This window comes from Lissotriton helveticus, chromosome 1_1, assembly GCF_964261635.1.
Source record: "Lissotriton helveticus chromosome 1_1, aLisHel1.1, whole genome shotgun sequence".
NCBI classification, from domain to species: domain Eukaryota; kingdom Metazoa; phylum Chordata; class Amphibia; order Caudata; family Salamandridae; genus Lissotriton; species Lissotriton helveticus.
This window is the reverse complement of record NC_136057.1, coordinates 1,080,031,089-1,080,054,349: the sequence shown is the minus strand read 5'-3', so window position 1 is coordinate 1,080,054,349 and position 23,261 is coordinate 1,080,031,089. Positions and strand designations below refer to the sequence as shown.

General features: G+C 42.6%; 1 protein-coding gene across 1 annotated transcript in view; it reads left to right on the top strand.

Annotated features, from left to right (window-relative positions):
* The window catches only part of LOC144821249 (protein NEDD1-like), a 478,128-nt gene extending 463,342 nt beyond the window's left edge, over positions 1–14,786 (top strand). The window contains exon 13 of the mRNA XM_078678026.1: positions 14,604–14,786. Coding sequence (XP_078534152.1) covers positions 14,604–14,720 — 117 coding nt within the window. The 3' untranslated portion in view covers positions 14,721–14,786. The remainder of the gene's footprint in view (positions 1–14,603) is intronic.
* Positions 14,787–23,261: the final 8,475 nt, after the last annotated feature.

Genomic DNA, 23,261 nt, shown 5'->3' with positions numbered 1-23,261 from the left:
GCACAGCACACAAGAAAAATTAGTCTACAAGTATTTTTCCAACCCCGTTGAACAGTGTGGTCCAAAAGTATTTTGTTTGAGTTGTCACCGATCACACGGTACAGAAGTGTGGTGAGTGAGAGTTCGGAGCTGAATATGGATTGATGGAACTTTTAAATATCTTGGAATTGTAATGTATTCAGTCCTCAAGACCTTGAGGCATATTGGCCTGTTCGAAACAGGTGTTGGCTAGAAGTAAGTTTGGGCATTTTTAGAAAAAGAACTTTAATTTGTAACAAAACAAGATGAGACCACCGTCTTGATATGGGTCCCCACAGAGAATTTAGAATCAAGATAAACTCTAAGAGAGTTAACTGATGTGAATAGTAATGGTGCAGAGCACAGGACTGAGGGCCAAGAAGCGTTATCCCACCTACCTGGATTTCTGTCTGCCACTAAGAGGTCTGTCTTGTTGGCTCTTAATTGCTGAAGGTTTAGCAATTTTACAATATTGAACAGCTAAGGGGCATTAAGGCAACTGCATGGCCATGCCAGGTGATTGCCTGTCCATTCGAAATATGATCTGAATGTCAGCTGTGTATTAAAGAGTAAAGTTAACATACAATCTAATTGCCACAATCTAAGGTGAATATAGATATTAAAAAGAATGGGCTAAATGGAAAGCACTGAGACCTGCCAAAAGAGTTCCCCTGAGCTTTAGAGAAAAAAAGAGGGTAAAACCACCTCTTATTTCTGCTAGCTGAGGATTGAGGTTTATCATGGAAGCACTTGTGTTTATGTACCAAGTCCTTTTAAATCTGTTAAGAAGATGTCCTGGTCAACTGATTTAAATGTCATCAACACATCGAGTAACAGCAGAGCTGCTGAGTCACCTTGATCAACAACACATCATAGCTCCTCTGAAGCAAGTGGCAGGGCTGTTTCTGTGCCTATGGATGATCTTCTAAAGCATAATTGTTGTATATCCGCAAATCACTATTTTCTAGTTAAATTGCTAATTGATTGGAAAGATCATTTACCAGTTGTTTTTTAGTAACACATTTACCACCCCTCTTTTCCATTCCTCCTAAAAGGTGCCAGCAGTAAGATAGTAGGTGATTATTTCCCTGAAGGCTAGGCAAAAAACAGAAGAGCAAACTTGTAAGAAATCCAGCCACTGGTCAAGGATTGTCCTGGGAGTCCACTTAGCATACTTCAATAGAGATTCACCATTCTCATATTCCAGTAGATAAAAGAGTACCATGCAGGACAGATAGTACATTGTCCAATGACATAGTGTGTTGAAATCTGAGAGGTCATGAAGGCCATAGGAGAACAGTACCCTTCTATATATTTTGAATCTAGGACGTAGCAGAAGTTGGCAATGTCATTATCCTAAACTGAGAGCTGGACATATTGATGATGAAGAAAAAGCTGGAGATATAAAAGCATTCATGGATCTAAATACGTCTCTATCAAGATATAAATAGGCATGAATAAAATTAACAATGTTGTGATTGGACTTGAAAGAACTTGTTCTTTGTACTTAAGAATATTGTCATTGTATGATCAGCATCATTTCTGTTTGTACTGTGAAACGAGCAGACAAAACTTTCTTAAAGTTACTGTGAACAATTGCTGACCATTTTACATGATATACGCAAAGAATGATCTTTCACTGCAATAATGGTGCAAATGAGAGTTTCCTTGTTATGTTAACGGTTCTATCAGCACACAATTATTAAAAAGATGTCCTGGTGATAGTTCAGCCTTCTATTGGTTAATTATTTATTTAAATAAACCTTTTGTCATGTCCTAATGTCTCTGAGATTAATTATGGTATGTAATTAAATGGGAAGAACATTCGACCCCTTGACTAGCTCTACATATTCGAGGGAGAGTCCGAGAACAAACGCAGGTTCTTATGTGGCGTATGGATCTCAGTCACATGCTTTACAAATGTGGGAAAAGGTCCATATATGCCTATGTGACAAATGGTGATTAATTTGAACTTCATCCTCTTCTCAGTTGACAGCCAGTGTAAATGGTTAAGATGGTGGGAAACAGATGTTCTGCGAGACAGATTCAGCATGACTCTTGGTGCTATAGTTTGGAAACCAAACGTTTGTCTAAAGCATACCTAGGGTGGGTCAGACAAAAAGAGCTGCAGTAATCATGCCAGGACCCCACTGTTGCTTTAATCACTTTATGAATTAAAGACATTTTAGGGGGCGACCGAGCGCAGATTCTAAACCCTCACAAATTTCCAGTCCCTTCCAGTCTTAAGTACTTTGATTGATGAGTTGCCTTCATAATCACCACTGAAAGATGAAAAGTGAACAAACCATGGTAGAAGGAGATCACCTACCTCAACCAGGATGTCCGCTACCCATATATGATCAAGAACGCCATTCTTATTGTGTGTAGGGGCTTTTGTAGTCTGGTCTGCCCTGTTCCCATGATGCACTGGGCCAGGGACAGACTAATTTGCATACTGCCAGGTTCTGAAACTGGGATGGTGCAATGAGCTAAAAAACGGTGTTGGATCTAGCCCTGATCTCTTGACTGGGTGAGAGTACTCTGCTTAATTCAGAGACTCTGTCCATCACCACCCCTTGTTGTAAATATTTGAGTAAGCACAACTTTTCCAAGCTCATTGTGTAAGCGGGAGCTGGAAAGTGGACAAGACTTCTGTATATGATTTCCACCTACGAGATCAGTGTTTATATTTGATTGACCTGTAGCTTGTTTTAAGTTAGAAGGCAGACTAGAAATTTGAGTACATCCGCCACGCTGAATCAGACCTGTGCCTGCCCCAACTATTGCTTTCCATGTGTTTAAAAATATGGTATAAACATATATTCATTTCCTATCTTGAAGCACAATACATAAGGCATGACACAGCTCATGTGCTGTGACCATGAACATAAATACATTAATAGATTCAAGGAATTATATGGCACTAAAGCCTCCAGAGAGAGGTATTCTAATGTCCTTAGAAAAAGTTCTCTAGTCAAATGAAATTCCCAGTCAAGATATGCCAACGTGCGAACTACAGTGGGATTCCAAAGAGGGCAACCCATTTAACACAAAGTACTTTGCAAGTTGCAGGGCAGTTTGCGTTGAGCCCCCTCTCTTTATGAAAGCTCAGAATTTAAATGCAACATCATGAATTGTATATACCCAGAAAATGTGCCCAGTGCCTTTTCCAAACCACTCATAGCCAATACTGACCAGCCATTCATTCTGGCATTTTTCATGTTCCAGAGGTCTATCTTTGGGGGTGGATATACTGCTATGAACCACCTCTGAAAAAGCTTGTGGCGCCATTGTAGTGCTAGCCTTAGCCCCTGTAGTTGGCAAAATCCAGTTGAGCTGCCTAAATATTTCCTCAAACTCAAAAACATTTTTTTCGACATTCTACAAGCAGCTTCTTGACCGGGTCAGACAAGTTAGGAACTGGTACCTGTGGCATGTGCTAACTCCACACAGTATAGGCATTAGAACTGTATTGGAAGACTGAAACACACGCTTCAGACTTCTTCTAAGTAGCTGGCACTAGGGTCAGTTGTGGGCAGCAAAACAGCCCCTATTAAGCATGACAGGCCGGCAGTGGTTCATGCAATGTAAAAGTGGTATAACTATCGGAGCAATTTGATTTCCTGTATTCATACACACAAAGGCAATGGGTATTCTAATTTGAATGGCATTGGTGTTGTACAAACCAGGACAATATGGATGCTTGTATAGCAATAGGGCTTTACATACTAGGAATGTTTTTTGTCAGACAATGGTGCTGTATATCTTGGCAATGTGGATTCAGGCACAACAGTGTATTACACAGAGCGGGCAATTATGGTTTCTCGATTGGCAGGCGATGGTTTATATATCCTGAAACATTGTAGAGAAGGGCATTCTGTGCACTTTTCATGCCTGGGTAGTAAGGAACCAGGGCCACATAAACTAATCAAAAATTTAATATCTGAGGCCAAAAAGTTTATAAGCGAACATTTCAAAACCAGTCGCTTTTGCATTGTCCACCGCGCTCCCCAAAGCCAAGGCATCTGTTCTTTTTGAGGGTTGTTCTTGAAATAGGGGTTGCTAAGCTTGTACACTAGTGTGCATGTTAACATGAACTGGTTCCTATAATCTTTTTATAGGTATGTATGTAATTCTCTGCTTTGGATACATTGTGCTTTGCTACCTGGGCATACCCTAAAATAATGTCATATTTCATTAGTGCAATTTCAAATCTGCCTGTAATTTGTTTGGTGTTTTATCCAACATTTAAAAAAAATACTTAGAGTTTCTTTATGTGACAAGTCTATAACTGAACCTCCCCAGAGAGGGCCTGGAGTAGTGGCTAATCTCAATTACACAAGTGAAAGTGTGACTAGTTAGTAATCATTTTCAGGCCTGATTGTGTTTCCCAGTCTTTCCTTGAAGGATCTGCCAAGATTCACTAAGCTAACACTAACTTTGCACTCAGTGGGCAGCCATCATTTTCTCTTCCAAAGTACTTCTAACTTAATGGCATCCCTGTGCTGTCAGGTGACTTAGAAGGTTTTACATCATTATTGCTTCTCAGCCGTAATTCTGCTTGTGTCCAACTGGCCCTGGTATCTTGCTGCAAATTTCTGCTTGCCTGGCCTCTGATGCACATGCACACTATAGCTGGCATAATTGCACATGCTGGATGAACACTGCCTCACACTCTGCAGGTCCATACCAATAAGTTTAAGCTATCAAGACCTCATAAACGGTGCACATTCCCATTCCCACTAAAAGTGCCACCTCAGATTGTCTTTGCACTGTAAGTTATACGGCATGTATTAGCGGAACACAGGCCCCTGGGGCACAGGGGAGCCCCAACCCTTCTAGGGGCCTCTACTCAGCCACATGCCAATAAATATCTGCAATATATGTGTACTCACATTCTGCAGTGTAGCCCCACCACTTTGTGGTACGCCACTGGCAACTGAAGCTTATCTAGTTCTCCTCTACACATATGACTGTGCCACCTCACAAACTCCCTCCGGTCAAGAAGCTGAAAGTTGCCCTTTATGTTGTCAGACACTTGTTGGACTATGGCACCGTGAGCACTGATGATGTCAAACTTGGGCTTCCATTGCAGAACTTTCATCTGTAATACATAATGCGCTGCTTTCTTCAGCTTGGTCCCATCTAACAGAAGTAAGTGTTACCTCAAAACTATGCAATTTGTTGCATGTGTGACAATCTTTGTTACTGTCCTTTGGTCGATTGCAAGAAGTATTGTAGAAAAAGTATCCAGTTTCTTTCCAGAACAAAGATTAGTTGCCCTGTACTGATGCGCACATTCATTCTCCAGGAGCTCTCCACTTGACGAGCAATAGAAAGAAACAAAATAACTCGCGCACAGCTCCACGCGGGTAGGAACATTGTTTCATCATGTTCCATACCCAGATGTGTTTTTCGCAAATTCATGTTATCTGCAACATAATATGAATTGTTATATACTGTAGCAGTGCTTACAAGTTATTTATACAAAGTATTAATGCTCATTCCTTCTATCCATGGACAGAGTATCGAGTTTAAAGCAAATGGAAACAGTTCACCGTCCACAAGTACACTTTTGAAAACGACAGCAGCTGTGTGTCGCTAGTAGAAAGAATTCGGCAGAAATAACTGCTTTCCCGCGTTCTGAAATAATTCGGCAGACTGTCATTTCAAAATATGTTTTTGGCTTGGAAGGGAATCGCACACACCACGAAATATACCTAATCAGCAAGATTGGTCATTGAGTTAAGATTTTGTAGAACTAAAGTGTCCGAGAGATTATATCTAGGGTTGAAAGACCGAGAGGGGCTAATATCCCTCCCTAAGCATAGGTGACCTCGGGGCCTGAAAATATGCCTCGGCACAAAGGTGCAAACCCAGCAAGGGTTAAGACTATACGGGCCATATGTATCAAGCCTTTTTCCCGTTTGCATATGGGCAGATTCTCAGAATCGGCCCGTTTGCGAATTGGAAAAAGCCTTTTGGGATGTATTATTCCAAAGCCATCGCAAAATAGAGAATTGCAAAATTTGCGATTCTCTATTTTACAAATGCAATTAAGGAATTGCAAATTGCGATTCCTTAAATGCAATTCTGCAAGCACCAGAAACTTGCTATTTGGCCTTAAGGAATTGCAAATTACCACCAACTTGAAGTTGGTGGTAATTTGCGATTTTCTTTAAAAAAAAAAAAGCACTTTCTCATTTTTTAAAAGTGCCATAAGTCATACATACATTAGGGCATGTATGTGCACAAAATGTGCACACATGCATATTTCAGGGGTGCAACAGGGTGTCCTTTTGGCACCCTTGCACCCTTGAAATTGCATTCTCAATTTGCGATTCTTTAATTGGTAATCGCAAATTGAGAATGTCTTCCGATTCATTCCTATGGGCCTCCTAGCCCATAGGAATGAATGGGAAGGTATTCCTTAATTGTGAATCTCAATTTATGATTCTCAAATAAGGAATATGTAGGATTCGCAACATTTTTTGCAATCCTACATACATTGCATTTTTCGATTCTCTAATTGCGATTCACTAAAAATCGCAATTTGAGAATTGCAAAACTCTTTCTTGATACATATGGCCCTGGGTGAACTATTTAAGTCAGAGAAAAGCCGGAAGAGCTTGTTTGTAATGGTATTTACATAGCGTGTGCCTATTCAAGAAGCAGTGGTGCTTTGTACATTACACAAGGCAGCCCTGGCACTCGATGGATTGTGTACTGTGACTGGGGATTACATAAATATATTTCAGACATTTAGGCACAGGGAGATTAAGATATTTGCCCAGAATCACACTGACTTGAGCCAAGCGCCAAGTGTGGAATTGTAACCTTCGTCTTTAGGTTCCAAATTTGGCAATCATAGCCACTAGGCCACATTTGGGACATTGACATTTTTACATTGTGTTAAATATAAACTCAGCATCTGGAGAAGCTCAAAGTGTAACTTGTGTTTAATGCAAACAAAAAAGCAGTAATAAATAATTAGAAGACAATTGTTATTTCAACTGACCAAGACCCCTTGCAAGTAAAGAGTATGTTGGAGCGGATGTATGACACTACAATGCATGTTTTTACCACGCATGCTGTTACAACGCAGTTTTTACAATGCATGCTGTTACAACGCATAGCGCTTTGGGGTGCTGGATAGTGAATAGTTTAATTTACTATTCCAACTCCAGTCCCCATGGATAGTAGGGAAGGTGTTGGATAGTAAATTAAATCTATTCCCTATCCTAGAGCGCCCCCCAGTGCAATGCGTTGTAATGGTTTTCGTTGTAAAACCTGCACTGTAATAGCACTGCGTTGTAAAAGTTTCGTTGTAAAGGATGTTTCCCTGTTGGAGCTTATCACTAAAATACATAAAATGTAGGAGCGTTTGTATACGGTTTATATCAATAAAAGTCTATAGAATATAATCTTGTGTCAGAAACTATTACTTTCAGCAAAAATTTATCTAATGATCAGGTGGCAGGATCTCCTCCTTGAGGAAGCATGAGACATACTTGAGGAAAAAGTACGTATCTTTCATGAAAACTAAAAATCCTACTCCCAGTTTCCAGGTACAAAATGGTAGGTTACACTTTGCAGAAATGTGTAAATGTACAACTTCAACCTTGATCTGTGTGCTTCTTGGGTCTATTATAACCATTACATTTAGCAAGCATATTAATTCTAACCAATATGAAATGCATCCATAGTTGCCTATAAAATATTGCTACACACTTTGCCATCTATATGTAAAACTAGAATACTGCAATACATAGAAATCCACATTTGTTTTCACACTTTTTATACGTGTCTCGCAAAGAATCTGAACTTGGTCAGGTTTAAAACTCAGATTACAAGTCTTGTGACAGCCATTTGCGATTAAGAAACCCTCTTCGAATTGCCTATGCATTGTATTTATTTTGGGAGACGGCTTTCTACCTGCATATGCAGCATCTTCGAGACGTCCTGCATTGTGCACCACTTCCTCTATGATAAATCCCACTATTTATTCCAAGGTGACTAAAGAGATGTATTCCAACCAGATTTACTTTTACCTCCACTGTCCAACTTTGAATTCCCCATGTTTATAGATGCATCTGGGTGGTGGTGGGGGGGGGGGAGGGAGGAATGGGTTGGACCTTTCTCAGTGCAAGCCCCAAGCATATGGAACACACTATCTCATAGTTTGCAACTGACTCTTGATTATCAGTTTTAAAGAGTGGAGTAACCACCGCCTTAATAGAGCCAGCTCCGCTCTGCAGAGAGTCTTGCCCTGATGACCTTGAATAATTCTTAAACAGATTATTGCAAATAACATTTTCCTTTCATTTATTTTTAATCTGGGTAATGTTTGACGTTGTATTCGTCATTTTATGACAAATGTGTTTGTTTCATGCAACATCCATAATTTTTTAACATTTTAGATCCAAACAGGATCTCAGATATGAGAAATGGGAGGATGTCACAGTGCTTATTTGCAGTAGTATTAGTGAGATTCTACTGTGTTGCAATATTGGAAAAATACATCACTATCCCTGAATATTACCTATAAACACATTTGGAATTTTAACCAGTGTGTCTGTGGACTGTTAGGGATCTGGCCAAAAGGACACGAGAAAGCTGAAACTGGATCATAAATTTAAAGCTGATCCGCACAGACGCCCCCAAAATACCTTTGGCCTACGCTCAAAGTCCTTAAAATGTCCCTGAGCAGCTGCTGTATAGTTAGTTAGGAAAGAACAGGTTCACTGGCACTATGGAGTGAGGCTGGTTGCCCCGGGTTTCCTAATAGATATTAGTGTAGCATTGTTGTGGTTGCAGATGCTCTGTACTGCACTTTCTCATTTAGAACATGACACAACCATTGTACGCCAGTCACCAATACGAAGGCCACCGCCCTGGCTGGGCTGGCCTTAGCAGGCATCGGGCGTTTGCCTGGGATGTTGGAAGGGTGATGGTCAGTTTTGGAGCAGTGGGGGCCAGTTTTGTTACTGGGGGCAGTTTTGCAGCGATGCTGCAATTTGGTCCCTCAGTAACAAAAGCAGCAGTGCTGGGGACTGGTTTTAAGCAGTAGTGCTTGACACTTGCCCACCCCCCCTTCACCCTTCCCTTGGTGGGTGGGAGCCGGTGCTGCAAAATTGCCAGGACTACTTTGGGTTCCAAGTCCAGCCCTGCCTGCCCCATCAAACAGGCCTCCTCCGCCATTTATCTGCACAACACCAGTGTCAGAACCCCTGTCACTGCCCCCACACTCACGGTCGGGTTCTTGCGCACATTGCCTTGGCTGGAGCGCAAAGAGACCTCACACTGCCGCACACAGAGTAAAAAAATTAGAGGTAACATTGGTCATGAGTGATTTAATATGTGAGGTAATAAGAATTTTAAGGTGAGGTTTTGAGCTATAGTTAATTGAGTTTAGGCCAATTGGACGACCATGACCAACTCACTGAAGGACATGACTGCTACTGGTCACACATCGACTCCTGATCAGACCTAATTATTCAGATAGTGGTTCTTACCCCGCTCTCCCGAATCTCCTACTGGGGGAGGGTCACGTCAGCAGCTTTAGGGACGCACCCTCCCTTGTGGGGGTGGCTGATTGGGGTGCCCCCAACCCCCTTCCTTATTCCTTCTGCTGGTATTGGGTTCTCCAAGACAAACTGCTGTAGTCACGCCTACAATACTTAAGTGCCTGTGTTTGAATTCCCTCCCCCCCGGCTAGGAATTTGACATATTATTCGGATCCCAATGCAGCAATGTGATGATGCTTCACTGTCTTTATTTGTATTTTATTTTTCTTTACCCTATATTGCTTATGTGTAATGAATTCCTCTCATTGAGCTATCATTTTCCTTGTGTCTTATATTTAATCACTAAAAGGTTTACATGACCCTTAATTTTCTGAAAGTGAACATACAGATTGTTTAATTTTGTAATAAATTAGTCAATTGAGTTGAAGTTGAAGTTAAAAGGTTTTATAGAGCGCTCTAACACCAGGCGGTTTCTTGGCGCTAAGGGTTGACAGCACTGAGGAGATGCCAGAGGATTACTGCAATGGGTAAGCTTGGGGAAAAAAGATGAGTTTTTAGAGCTTTACGAAACTTCAGATAAACGGAGATGGACCTGATGGCAAAGGGAAGAGCATTCCAAAAGCAGGGGGCAAGGGTGGAGAACCTCATGCCACCAAGTTTGTTCCTCCGAAAGCGAGGAACGTTCAGTAGAACCTGAGTAGAGGAACGGAGGCTTCTGCAGGGAACGTAAAGACAGATCTTAGAATTGATGAAAACTGGGGCAGTGCCGGCCAAAGCCATGAAGATCAGGCAGCCCATCTTAAATAAAGATCGTTGTAAGATGGGCAGCCAGTGAAGAGACTTCAGCAGAGGGGTGATGCGGTGGAATTTCGGAAGCCTGTAGATAAGGCGCGCTGCTTGGTTTTGGATAGATTGTAGGCGCCGAAGTTCGTACGCAGGAATACCTACATACAGGCCATTGCCATAATCGAGGCGAGATGTAATCATGGCCAGAATGATAAGTTTAAGAGCTTCGGTAGAAAAGAAACGGGAAATCTTACGTATAATCCTGAGAGCCAAAAAGCAGGTGGAAACAACAGTGCTAATCTGAGGACGCATGGTAAGGTCTTGGCTAATTTTAATGCCCAGGGTCTTCACAGAGGCGGAGGGCAGGGGAGGGGGACCGAGAGCAGAAGGGCTAGAAGAGCCACTAGTAAGAACCAACTCTGTCTTGTCCGGATTAAGTTTAAAATGATTGTGGTTCATCCAGTCATAGATGAAGATTAGTGTTGTTTGGAGCTTGAGAATAGAAACAGGGGAGGAAGAGAGATTGAAGACGAGCTCAAGGTCATCGGCATAGTTGAATACCGAGACCTCCATGTCTTGCAGAGCAGCTATGAGAGGTTGAATATAGAGATTGAAAAGAAGGGGAGATAGAGAAGAGCCCTGGGGAACCCCACAGGGAACAGAGCGGGTGGGGGCAGAGAAGCCCTCCAACTGGACGGCTTGGGTCCGACCCTGTAAAAAGGAGGCGAGCCAGGCCAGGGCGGTCCCCCGAATGCCGGCGCCCCTGACACGGTCGAGAAGGATCGAATGATCGACCGTGTCGAAGGCGGCGGACAAATCGAGAAGGATCAGGGCCTGGGGGGCGTTAGTATTGGCACTGCTCTTGAGCTCGTCTAGGACGGAGATGACAACAGATTCCGTTGAATGAGCTGGGTGAAAGCTGGCCTGGTGAGGGGCCAGGAAGCGGTTCTCCTCGATGAAGGCCGAGAGACAAGCGGTGATATAGCTCTCCAGGATCTTTCCCAGGAATGGGAGCAGGGAGATGGGTCAAAAAGTAGAAAGAGAAGTAGGGTCGAGCCCCGGGATTTTTTTAGGATGGGGATAACAATAGCTGATTTAAAAGAAGCTGGGACAATTCCCTGAGTGATAGAAGTATTGAGGAGGGTTAAAGGGGGGGTCAGGGCAGCTGGAAAAGACCTCCCTCAGAATGCGGACAGGGCAGCAGTCGGAGGGAGACCCCGATTTCACTTTCTTTAACAAAGTAAGAAAGACCTCCTTGGAAATCAAAGGGAGTTTGTCGAGGAAGATAGACGTGGGAGACAAAGAAGGCGGAGAGAGGGAGGCAGAAGGCAAGGGAACGTTACGTTTAATAGTGGCAATCTTCTCAATAAAATAATCGTTGAGGGAATTGCAAAGTGATTGAGAGAGCGGGTTTAGGGTTGACTCTGTCGGCAGCTGCTAAGCTGTGGACGATGGTGACGATCTCCTTGGGTTTATTTGCCGCAAGGAGAATCTTCGAGGAAAAGTATTCAGTTTTTGCTAAAAGAATGGCTTTTTTGTAACCACGGAGAAGAGCCGAATATTGTGTCTTTAGGGTGGGGCAATACCCACGCCTCCAAAGGCGTTCAGCCTGTCTAAGTGCCAGTTTGAGAGCTTTAAGATCGTTGGTGAACCATCTATTGGCCTCATGAGAGCGGCACGTCCTAACCAGCTTGAGAGGTGCAACTGGATCACAGGACGCAGAGAGCCAGCTGTTAATAGCAGCCGCCTGAAAATCGGGAGAAAGGTGAGTCAAGCAGGGAAGGGAAGCCGCAAGGGAGGAACAGAGTGCAGCAGAATCCACACGGTTCCAATTGCGGGCCCAAACGTTCTTGGGGGGGGGGGGCTTGTTGACGGCCCCAAGATCAATGGAAAAGGAGATCAGGGAGCGATCAGACCAAGTGCAAGGAAGGACTGTGGGGGAAAGAGTAGGCAAGTTGGCTGTCCAGATCTGATCCAGGGTATGACCGTGTGTATGAGTAGAAAGGTGAATTTGAGAAGTGAGATTAAGCCATTGAAGAGTTTCAGTGAAGTCTTCAGATGTGAGGTCCTCCTGGGGGTCGCTGGGCCAGTAATTGAAGTCACCCAATATCAAGACAGAGGAGTTGTTGACCAGTACGGTGGCCAGCAATTCCTGTATGGCTGGGATGAAGTGGGGCATGGCTTGAGGTGGTCGATAAAAGAGTGCACAGGTAAGGGGGACCGAAAGGTTAACCGAGCGAACAACTAAAAAGTCAACAGCAGTGATTAAGGGAAAAGAGAGAGGCTAAAACTGAAGGTTTGAGCGGACTATCATGGCTACTCCACCTCCGGTCTTCCCATCAGGGCGGTCGGCCTGGAAGGCATAGTAAGAGTCAGGGAGTGCCGCTAAAAGATTGGGCAGTGAATCGGAAGAGAACCAAGTTTCAGTGAGAAACAGGAGGTCAGGCTTATCAGAATCCAAGAGGTTAAAAAGCTCCAGTTGGTGTTTGACCGGCGAGCGGGTGTTAAGAAGATAGGCCGTGGCCATAACAGGGGGGCCAGGGGAAGACTGAAGAGGAACTGAAATAGAACTGTTGAATTACAATGTTTTTCTGTTTTAAATGTCACTTTAACCATTGTTTTTGCAGTGAATGAGTTTTTTTAGCGTAAAGTAAGATATTTTTACAATACATAACAATAATGTCACATTAACCTTTGTTTTTTCAGTGAATGTTTATTTTTATTTTTTACTGTATCTAACTATAAATGTCACTATAGCTTTTGGTTTTTTTCAGTGAACTTCTCGTGTTTTTTCAAAATAAAGTCACCTAAATATATATAAGGCAGGCATTTTAGCTTTATCAAGGGCTGACTACATGAATATACCAGACACACCTATTGATTTCTCCAGGAATCACCATATCAAGTAAGGACATCAGTATATAAAGACAAAGATCACCTCCTTAATAAAAACAACGTTGACATGTAAATAATCATCATTCAAGGCCAGACTGACTGTTCCAGGCATCGGGATTTTGCCCGGGTGGCTGCAAGGGTCGGGGACAGCTTTATTACTGGGGCTGTTTATGTAGCAGTGCAGCTGTTTGAATGCACCAGCTGCAGAGTTCCTTGTATATCCAGTATTTTTCAGGCAACAATAAAAGTGTCAAGATAACTCTGGAAATTCATTTTCCTGATTGGCAGTTTAGCTCATCTAAGGGAGCTCAGAGGGTTGACATGCCTGCTGCAAAGGAGTGTACCATGCAGATTACATAAAATGTTATGTACATAGCTTAGTGGGTTACTGCTTTTGTCACAGAGACCCTTTTGTTACTGTGCAGTTCATCATATCTTACAATAATAATCTAGCACATAGTACACAATAGAATGTTTTTTTTCAGGGTCTTTCATTATCCTAATGTTGCTAAAAAGAATTTGTTTGGGTAGAAATAGTTTCTTATTATAAAGGGTTTGTGCTTCTCCAGACCAAGTACTGTTGAAAAATGCCTACCAGTAGGGATGAGATGAATATATCATCTGCTAATCCCCCTATGCTTATGTAACATTCTCTACACAGTGATTTACACACGTCTGAATCATTGTCTCTGTATTTGTGTGTGATTTAAAGTGCTCCAAAGCCCTACACTGGTATTGGAAGTGCTATAAAACAAACGAAATGCATGTGAGTGACCGGCTATGGAGAGATGAGGGACACTGTTGGAGGGTGATAGTAGTCATTGAAGAGCCCCAACAAAGATGATTGAATCCTGCGGCAGTCAAAGTTCATCATTTACTAAGCTTTAAAAGCTAATAAAATTGAATATATAATGAAAAAAGTGTTGTAGAAAGCACCTTGTTTGCCCAAATTTTCTCGGGTGAGAAGCCCCCAAAACCCACCTAGTAAGGAATAAGGATCAGGCCCTCTCACTGCACTTACTTTGTATTGTACAGGGTCTGGTTTGCCAAAATTTACCAGGGCTGCTTTGGGTTCCCAGTCCGGCCCTGTCATCATTAGAATCAATAGACTAGAGAGTCACTGGGAAACTGCCACCATAATGACATTCCTGCCATCTGAAAGCTCAACTTATATGCTGCTCTAAGAATGGCTTCTGATGGCCTGAGGAAATTCACTGTTAGCCATTTATAAATATATAATCATTTGTCTAGCAACCAAAGATGGCAACCTCTCTGTTAATCTTTGAAAATGATAAACCATTTTTGCCAGTACAATATACATTTTATTGACGATTTTTTTAATTATTATAGTAACATTTTCTTTTCTTTCCTTTTCAGACCGATATTCATATTTTGCTTGAAGCATACACAGCAGATGTTTGCAGTTTGCTCTCCGAAACCGAAATACTTCAGAAGAAGAACAGAAAACTGCGAACGATTTTGTTTTCAATTTAATTAATTACTATTAAAATGCAAAACCCTAACATTGGGCGCTAACAATGTTAAATAATAAAAAAAAGCAGCTACTTAAATAGAATTTCGAGCTAGAGTTCTTTTTTCCAAGGAAACCCGAAACGTGTCTTATTCCTATTACATAGCGCAGGCTGTGCCAATCTCATAGCAGAGGAAATAGAAAAAGTCAAAACAAGAATAGACTTTGTTTGATATTCTGATATAAAGGGATCTATCTATTGACTTCATGGCGGAAGATTCTGAACTAGAGATTTTCTGCAAAGTATCTTTAACTGTTTTATTATTGCATGAACGTGCAGAAACCATTTTTCAGGGGGAGAAAGTGAGGCGGTGGAAATTGGTATTTTCTTCTTGAGTTGAGGTTTGTCTGAACTCGAGATTTTGGTGTGAGTAGCTGAGCTTCTGACCTATAACAAGGGCAGGTTAAATGAGGTTCACTGTTACTCACATTGGTAAGATCAATAAGCCAAACCTCAAGAAAAGTGTTTCTTTGTGCAGGCAATGTTCCATCTATTTTCTTTTCTCTGTGTGCATCAATAAAGGTGTTCTGTGACTGAGGCCAAGGCTGTGTGCACTGAAGAAAAGCAAGAACCTAATAATATGTAAGCATGTGCAGTGTGCAAGCTACCAAAGTCAGTAGTGTAGCAAGAGTGCCATGGCCCCTAATGCAAACTAAAAATAATTGACCCCTCGACACTGAGTAAGTATTAAAAGGCACCTATTACAGGGGTGCTGTGGGTTCCTTGCATCTCTGGCCATTCGTACCACTGCATCTTGTTCCCGAATCATTCTACCTATCATCCCTCACACTTCTTTATCTCCATGCCTCTCCTATTTCCTTCTCACACCTTACCTCAGATCTTCCCAGTTCCACTCTATCTCATGTTTGGCCTAGTCTCCTTCTTCTCTTTTTTCGTTTTCTTCTCTCTTTGCACCTCCTTACTTTCCCCACTTTTCTTTCTCCCTTTCTGCTCTCTTCCACTTTTCCCTCATCCTGTTTCCTCTCTCTGCAATCTGCATTGTACCCTTCACTCTCTCCAATATGCCTCTAATCTCCCCATCCTCTCTCTCATTTCGCCCTTTCTCTATCAAATCTATACCTTGACTAAGCTTCTGTCTCACTCATCTTCTATATTTCCTCATCTCTTACTTCAATGTTTGTCATTTCTTTGTCTTCCTATTCCCTTTTGTTTGTTTGTACCATCCATGCCTTCCTTCCTTCCATGTTTCCTCTCCTTATTCTGCTTCACCCTTTTTGCTTTTCCTTTCCATTTCTTGCATTTTCTCTTCTTCCTTCTCAATTTCACTTCCATAGTTCACCCTCTCCATGGATGCCCCCTTTTCTCTCTACACTAAAATCTTCCCTCTCCCTCACTGTCTCCTCCAAATATCCTTCTTGCCTCTCCATATGTTTTTCTATTCCTTGTCCTTCCTGCTTTTTTACTTTCCTACTATACCTTTAATTCTGCGCATTCCTACTATTCCATCCTTATATTCTGACATTCCGATCTCCTTTGTCCATTTTCTAGAGCTGTTTCCTCTTTTGTATTCTCTCTACTTCATATCCAGTTGTTTCCCATGCATCAATGTCCCGCCTTTGGTTCCTTTCTTTTCCTCCTAAATATCTCGCCTCCCTACCTGCCCTCTTGAAGCCTGTCTCTGGTTCAGCTCAAAGTCCTGTTGGAACCTCAAGCTCATAATAAACCGAATATTCATGTGGACTTCTGTCTGCCACAATTCCTCTATCCAGGATGTGGCGTTATGGCTATAGCGGACAGGGCCGGACTGGCTACCGGGCAGTTGTGTGTGCTGCCGAGCTGGGGGCTCATTTCTCCGTGGTGTGGACCTATTTCGTTGATGGGGACCTGCGTGCGCTTTGAAATAAAAAAAGCAAAGCGAATTTCGTTTTGCGCACACGGGTCCCCATCAACGAAATCATCCCCCTGCTCGGCAGCACACACAACTGCCCGGTAGCCAGTCCAGCCCTGATAGCGGACTACTTTGGAACCGGGAAACCAGGTCTGAGTCTCTATGTCAGCCCAATATCCTGTGAATCTGGGCACATCACTTAACCTCTCTGTGCCTAAAAAATAAATAAATTTGGCCTTGCATAATGTAACTGGCACTCATGTAAATTCGCTCCAATATCTTTGGTCGAGTTCTTGCTATACAGAAAATGCACAAAGAGATAAAAGAAAAATATTAACCTAAAAAAAGGAATGACAAATTGATACCTATTTAGTGACTGATTTGTACAAAGAGAAAACAGAAATTGTGTGATCTAAGGAAAATATTTTACTTGATCAAAACTGCTTGTTAGGATTCGCCTGCACAGCGCTTGCACTTTTTGTGAAATCTCTTGTATTCAATATATCCGAAAAAAGGGTCTCTTATCAGTTCACGTCACTGAAGTACTGTGTTAATGCACTTTTGTGTGGAACTTTTTTGGCATTACTTTCCCTGGCTACATTCTCCAATCCAATTCATTTGTTTTAGGCTTTTAACTTCTTTCAGCTTATAACTTTCACGGCTTGCTCATTTTCAAGAGAAACTGTGTCGCACATCATTGTCATCTCCATCTGCCGACTTGGGAACTAGGGAAACTGGTTGATGTTTCAGCACCAGCATTACATCCTGTAAATTTGGGCTATTCGCTTAATCTCCCCGTACCTACCAAAAACAAAATATGTCTTTGTGTAACAGAACGAGGGTTCATGAAAGCACTCAAATGAGTAGTTGTTATTACCAGCACTTTTAAACTGCAGGAGCACAGTACAAACAGTAAATACTTTAATTTTAAAATTCCCACACAGAAATACCAATAGAATAAAATAGGCTGTTTTACGCCACAGAGCCCAACCATGTTGCACATCAATACTTAAATTTCACTAGATACTTTGGTTTTTATATTACAATTTTATTATTTAGTCCAGCATCTAGTTAACTTCTCCAGTCTGAAAACATTTAAAGCCTGCTTTATTACTTTTACAGAAAATATTTACATATTAGCTTTTTGGGTGAGCACACATTTATTTAGCCCTTTCATTCACTTACTCTACCAACACGCATTTCTTCGCATGTTGGCATCATAGTCTTTAAAATTAATCTTTGCATGTTTTTGACAACACGCATTTCTTCGCATGTTGGCATGGTAGTCTGTAAATTCATCTTTGTGTGCCTTCAGCATCGTAGTCTTTAAAATCCAACTTTGCATGCCTTTTGCACGTGGAGTTCACGCTACATAAAAAAAATGAAACACAACAAACAAAAAAAAACATGCGGCATGTGGCCTTTTCTGATTCACCTTTTTGGGAACTCTGCTTCTAATGTTAATACTTTTATATGCATTTAGGGCTCTCACTCCTTTCAAATAAAATAGAGTTGTTTAAAGCATGCTGGCAAGCACCATAAACTTGTTAGGAAACCACACACTTGATTTATTTGCTTTCTGTAAGCATACGTTTGAAGCGTGCATTATATTAATATAGCTTAGAAGGAGCAAAATCACACATACATTAAAGGCTAGCGCTTACATTTACTAAAAGTTGCACAGTTGTGCCCATGCCTATGGGCAATGTTGCACTCTAGTTTTTGTAGACAGCGAGATGGACTTGAAGGTATTGGAGTACTTTATTGGAGCACCAGTTACATTACACAATATTTTTTGGGGCAGGCATGGGGAGATTAAGTAATTTGCCCAGAATCACAGGATGTTGAGCCTATCCTGAGACTCAAACCTGGTTCCCCAGCTCCAAAGTTGGCAGCTCTAGCCATTTCACCACATCCGAGCCATTACACTCTTTTACTCCGAGCCTTGCTTTCATCAGCTGTCCGACGGAGGGCGCTTTAAAGACATCATGAAGAGGTGTAGCAAGGATGCATGTGCCAGCTGGGAGAGGTGTCCATCTCTAAATTTGCGCTGACCTCCCACACTTGTTAGCACTGTCTGGGCATAGGTCCCGGCTCATTAGTACCAGTTCACACCCAATTATAGCAATAAGCAACAGAAAGATGAACAGCCAACCTTTGCAAATGGCATTTCACTGCGCATCACTGCATTTTCAGTAACTTTTGAACACTTTGGGCTAAAAAAAAATTTTTTTTTAATCTGCAGATTATGCATCTGTTCATGTATTATGTGGCAAATGCGGCAAATCCTTCATTGTGTGTAAAATGCAGTTACTGCACATATTGCCTTTCTCAATAAAGCAGTCATAACACATTTATGAAGTTTCAATGGCTTATATTGCACAATTTCTCACCAAGCTAAAATGAAACACGCAAAAACGTATTAATCACATAGAAGAAACCTAATGCATTTACCAATGCATGATCTACATTATGGCATATGAGAGCACTTTCAAATAAGTGAGTTCACGATACATTTTTTTTAAAAATGTGTTTGATTTAAAGACTACAATGTTGCTCTCTAATTATCTTGTCCATGTACAAGATTTACATGACAACTGTCTTCTCTTAGTTCACTAATGGTTCATGTGTAAAAAATTATCACTTTTGATAAGTGTACTCCTATAATAATATGAGGTAATAATGTCAAAACGTCCACATGTTTAAGAAATACACATTTTTTAATTTTGAAGAGATCATATTATCATTTTTCATGTGATGTGATTTACATAACAATATTTTTTCCATACATTTCTTGTGGGTGAAAAGGCCTTCAAATGAAAAAATACACACATGAATGCAACTCAATGTTGCTTTTAAGCAAAGTAATCAAGCTCAATATTTCATTGCTGTCTGAAATACAATCACATTTATGTATTCATTTCACACAGCATGGGACCGTCCTCCTGCCTAAAGCACTTAATTCTTAAATAAATTATTGTAAGCAGCAACTTCTTTGTTTTCAGTTGATGTCCTGGAGTGCCACCTGTGTCACACCATAAAAGAAAGGGAAGTTTTCATGCCCTACCACACTTTGTAAACATGCGACTGGTGTCCGCAAAATATGCCTTTTGTCTCTTTTAGTTCTGCGTGCTCCCAGAGATGGTGTATGCGCTAGAAGAAGCATAGCCACGCACGCAGCCTAGAGGGAATATAGGTGTAGGGTTTAACAAACCAATATCCCCACAATGTAGTATTAAATAAAGAAAGTGCAAAACTCATACTAAGTGGCTGATTTGGATGGGGGTCGGACCACCCTATCTGAAACGCGACTTCCCAACAAGATGTAGGCGGTCCTGACAGAGGCATTACGATGCGACCTCCACCACAGCATTCGCAATGCCTACCCTCTGCATTGCAGTGGGTGCTGTTGGCTGCAGCACACACCTCAATGCAAAAAGGGGACACCTGCCATATCGCTGCACACATGGTGCAGGGATATGTAGGGGGGCACCTTAGGTGTCCCCCAAAACCCATAGCTCCGGGCCAGGGGGGAAGGGGGTCCGCTATGGGCCCCCAAAGTTACTTTCCACCTGCATTTTCATTGTGTGTTACTCACCATGAAAAGGCAGGTGGAAAGGGACACCATAATCTCTAAGGTGGTGCCTTGTAGGCACTGCCACAATTGTAGGGATATGATTCCCCTCTGACACACCGGCGGGCTCAAGGATCTCGTCTGATGTGTGGCGGTCGGTATGCCGACCGCCAACAAACTGCCCGCCATTTTAATATGGCGGGCAGGAATTTTTCCTACGATGGTGGTGAGATCGCCACCAGTGGGCAGTCGGTAGCAGTTTCACAGCCATTGTAAACAGCCCCTATGTTAAAATAAAAGTTGAAATTATAATAAAAAATAAAAAAATGATAGTGTTCAAAAGTTATGGAAAATAAAAAGTACCAATTAAAATTAGTGAAAAAGGTTGTTACTTTAAAATCAATGGAAAATCAAAATGGAAGAAAACTGCCTTGCGCCAAACATCAACAAAAACGGTACAAACGTAAAACTAGACTTATGCCAAGTTGACTGCGAGGGCCTTTCCAACATCAGCTTCTATAGGTTTAATAGCACTTGTGCCTTACCCAGGTCATAAAAAAAGATGAAATCAATAATGCTTTTTATGCAACCTTTGATCAATGGCAGATTTCTGGTTAAAAAAAACCTCCTAAATTGGATCAAGTCCGATTTTAAGTGGTTGAATTTCAGGAGGGTAGATATAATTTGCAGTACATGTAGACATTGGATGTCACCATTCATTTCCATGGAGTTCTAACTGGGCCACTCTGAGACCAGTATGTGAAGAGGACAGAAGTGGTTGGTCACTTTTCATTGAAATGTTTGGCCACCAAAAGACATAAGTTCTAAAAGTTATAAAGGATTGAGCATACTGACGGGTAACAGCTGGATTGATGTTTGCAGACTGGACTTGATAAACATCTTATTTGAAATAGGGCTCCCTGACTCTAAAAGGGAAATACAAATGAACGCTCAGTTGTCCATGTGTCCAGTCTTCCTATCTTTTTGGTCTTTGCCATTCTGCTGTGAGCAGGCCTGATGTTTCTAACCAACTCGTGATTCTGAACTATGAAGGAAAGTCTTGCACATTTAGCTTTCTTCCCTTTTGATTTTCCCGGTACAAATTTTGCCGAGGAAAAGTAGGTGAAACGTATGTGGGGAAAAGAGACTTACATGTGGGAATACACTGACTTCTCTGGTAATGCAACATTCTATACAGTGGCGTCACTGGGGTTGGTGTCACCCGGTGCGGGTAACTCATGGTGTCACCCCCTCACGACTTACCGCATGGACCACCTCTGTCGAAATGTACGGCGCTAGGTACTGTCTTACTCCCTCTAGCTCCCTCTCTCTGTCTAGCTCCCTCTAGCTCCCTCTCTCTGTCTAGCTCCCTCTCTCTGTCTTACTCCCGCTAGCTCCCTCTGTCTCCCTCTCTCTCTGTCTTACTCCCTCTAGCTCCCTCTCTGTCTTGCTCCCTCTAGCTCCCTCTCTCTCTCTGTCTTACTCCCTCTAGCTCCCTCTCTCTCTCTGTCTTACTCCCTCTAGCTCCCTCTCTCTCTGTCTTACTCCCTCTAGCTCCCTCTCTCTCTGTCTTACTCCCTCTAGCTCCCTCTCTCTGTCTTACTCCCTCTAGCTCCCGCTCTCTCTCTCTTACTCCCTCTAGCTCCCTCTCTCTCTCTTACTTCCTCTAGCTCCCTCTCTCTCTTTCTTACTCCCTCTAGCTCCCTCTCTCTCTTGTTTTACTCCCTCTAGCTCCCTCTCTTTCTCTGTCTTGCTCCCTCTAGCTCCCTCTCTCTGTGTTACTCCCTCTAGCTTCCTCTCTCTCTGTCTTACTCCCTCTAGCCCCCTCTCTCTTACTCCCTCTAGCTCCCTCTATCTCTCTTACTCCCTCTAGCCCCCTCTCTCTCTGTCTTGCTCCCTCTAGCTCTCTCTCTCTCTGTCTTACTTCCTCTGGCTCCCTCTCACTCTGTCTTGCTCCTTCTAGTTCCCTCTCTTTCTCTTACTCCCTCTAGCTCCCTCTCTCTGTCTAGCTCCCTCTCTCTGTCTTGCTCCCTCTAGCTCCCTCTGTCTCCCTCTCTCTGTCTTACTCCCTCTAGCTCCCTCTCTCTGTCTTACTCCCTCTAGCTCCCTCTCTCTGTCTTATTCCCTCTAGCTCCCTCTCTCTGTCTTATTCCCTCTAGCTCCCTCTCTCTCTGTCTTACTCCCTCTAGCTCCCTCTCTCTGTCTTGCTCCCTCTAGCTCCCTCTGTCTCCCTCTCTCTGTCTTACTCCCTCTAGCTCCCTCTCTCTCTGTCTTACCCCCTCTAGCTCCCTCTCTCTGTCTTACTCCCTCTCTCTCTGTCTTACTCCCTCTAGCTCCCTCTCTTTGTCTTATACCCTCTCGCTCCCTCTCTGTCTTATTCCCTCTAGCTCCCTCTCTCTCTGTCTTACTTCCTCTAGCTCCCTCTCACTCTGTCTTGCTCCTTCTAGTTCCCTCTCTTTCTCTTACTCCCTCTAGCTCCCTCTCTCTGTCTAGCTACCTCTCTCTGTCTTGCTCCCTCTAGCTCCCTCTGTCTCCCTCTATCTGTCTTACTCCCTCTAGCTCCCTCTCTCTCTGTCTTGCTCCCTCTAGCTCCCTCTCTCTGTCTTATTCCCTGTAGGTCCCTCTCTCTGTCTTATTCCCTGTAGGTCCCTCTCTCTGTCTTATTCCCTCTAGCTCCCTCTCTCTCTGTCTTACTCCCTCTAGCTCCCTCTCTCTGTCTAGCTCCCTCTCTCTCTCTCTCTCTCTCTCTTACTCCCTCTAGCTCCCTCTCCCTGTCTTGCTCCCTCTAGCTCCCTTTCTCTATCTTAATCCCTCTAGCTCCTTCTCTCTGTCTAGCCCCCTCTCTTCCTGTCTTACTCCCTCTAGCTCCCTCTGTCTCCCTCTGTCTTACTCCCTCTAGCTCCCTCTCTCTCTGACTTACTCCCTCTAGCTCCCTCTCTCTCTGTCTTACTCCCTCTAGCTCCCTCTCTCTTACTCCTTCTAGCTCCCTCTCTCTTACTCCCTCTAGCTCCCTCTCTGTCTTGCTCCCTCTAGCTCCCTCTCTCTCTGTCTTACTCCCTCTAGCTCTCTCTCTCTTACTC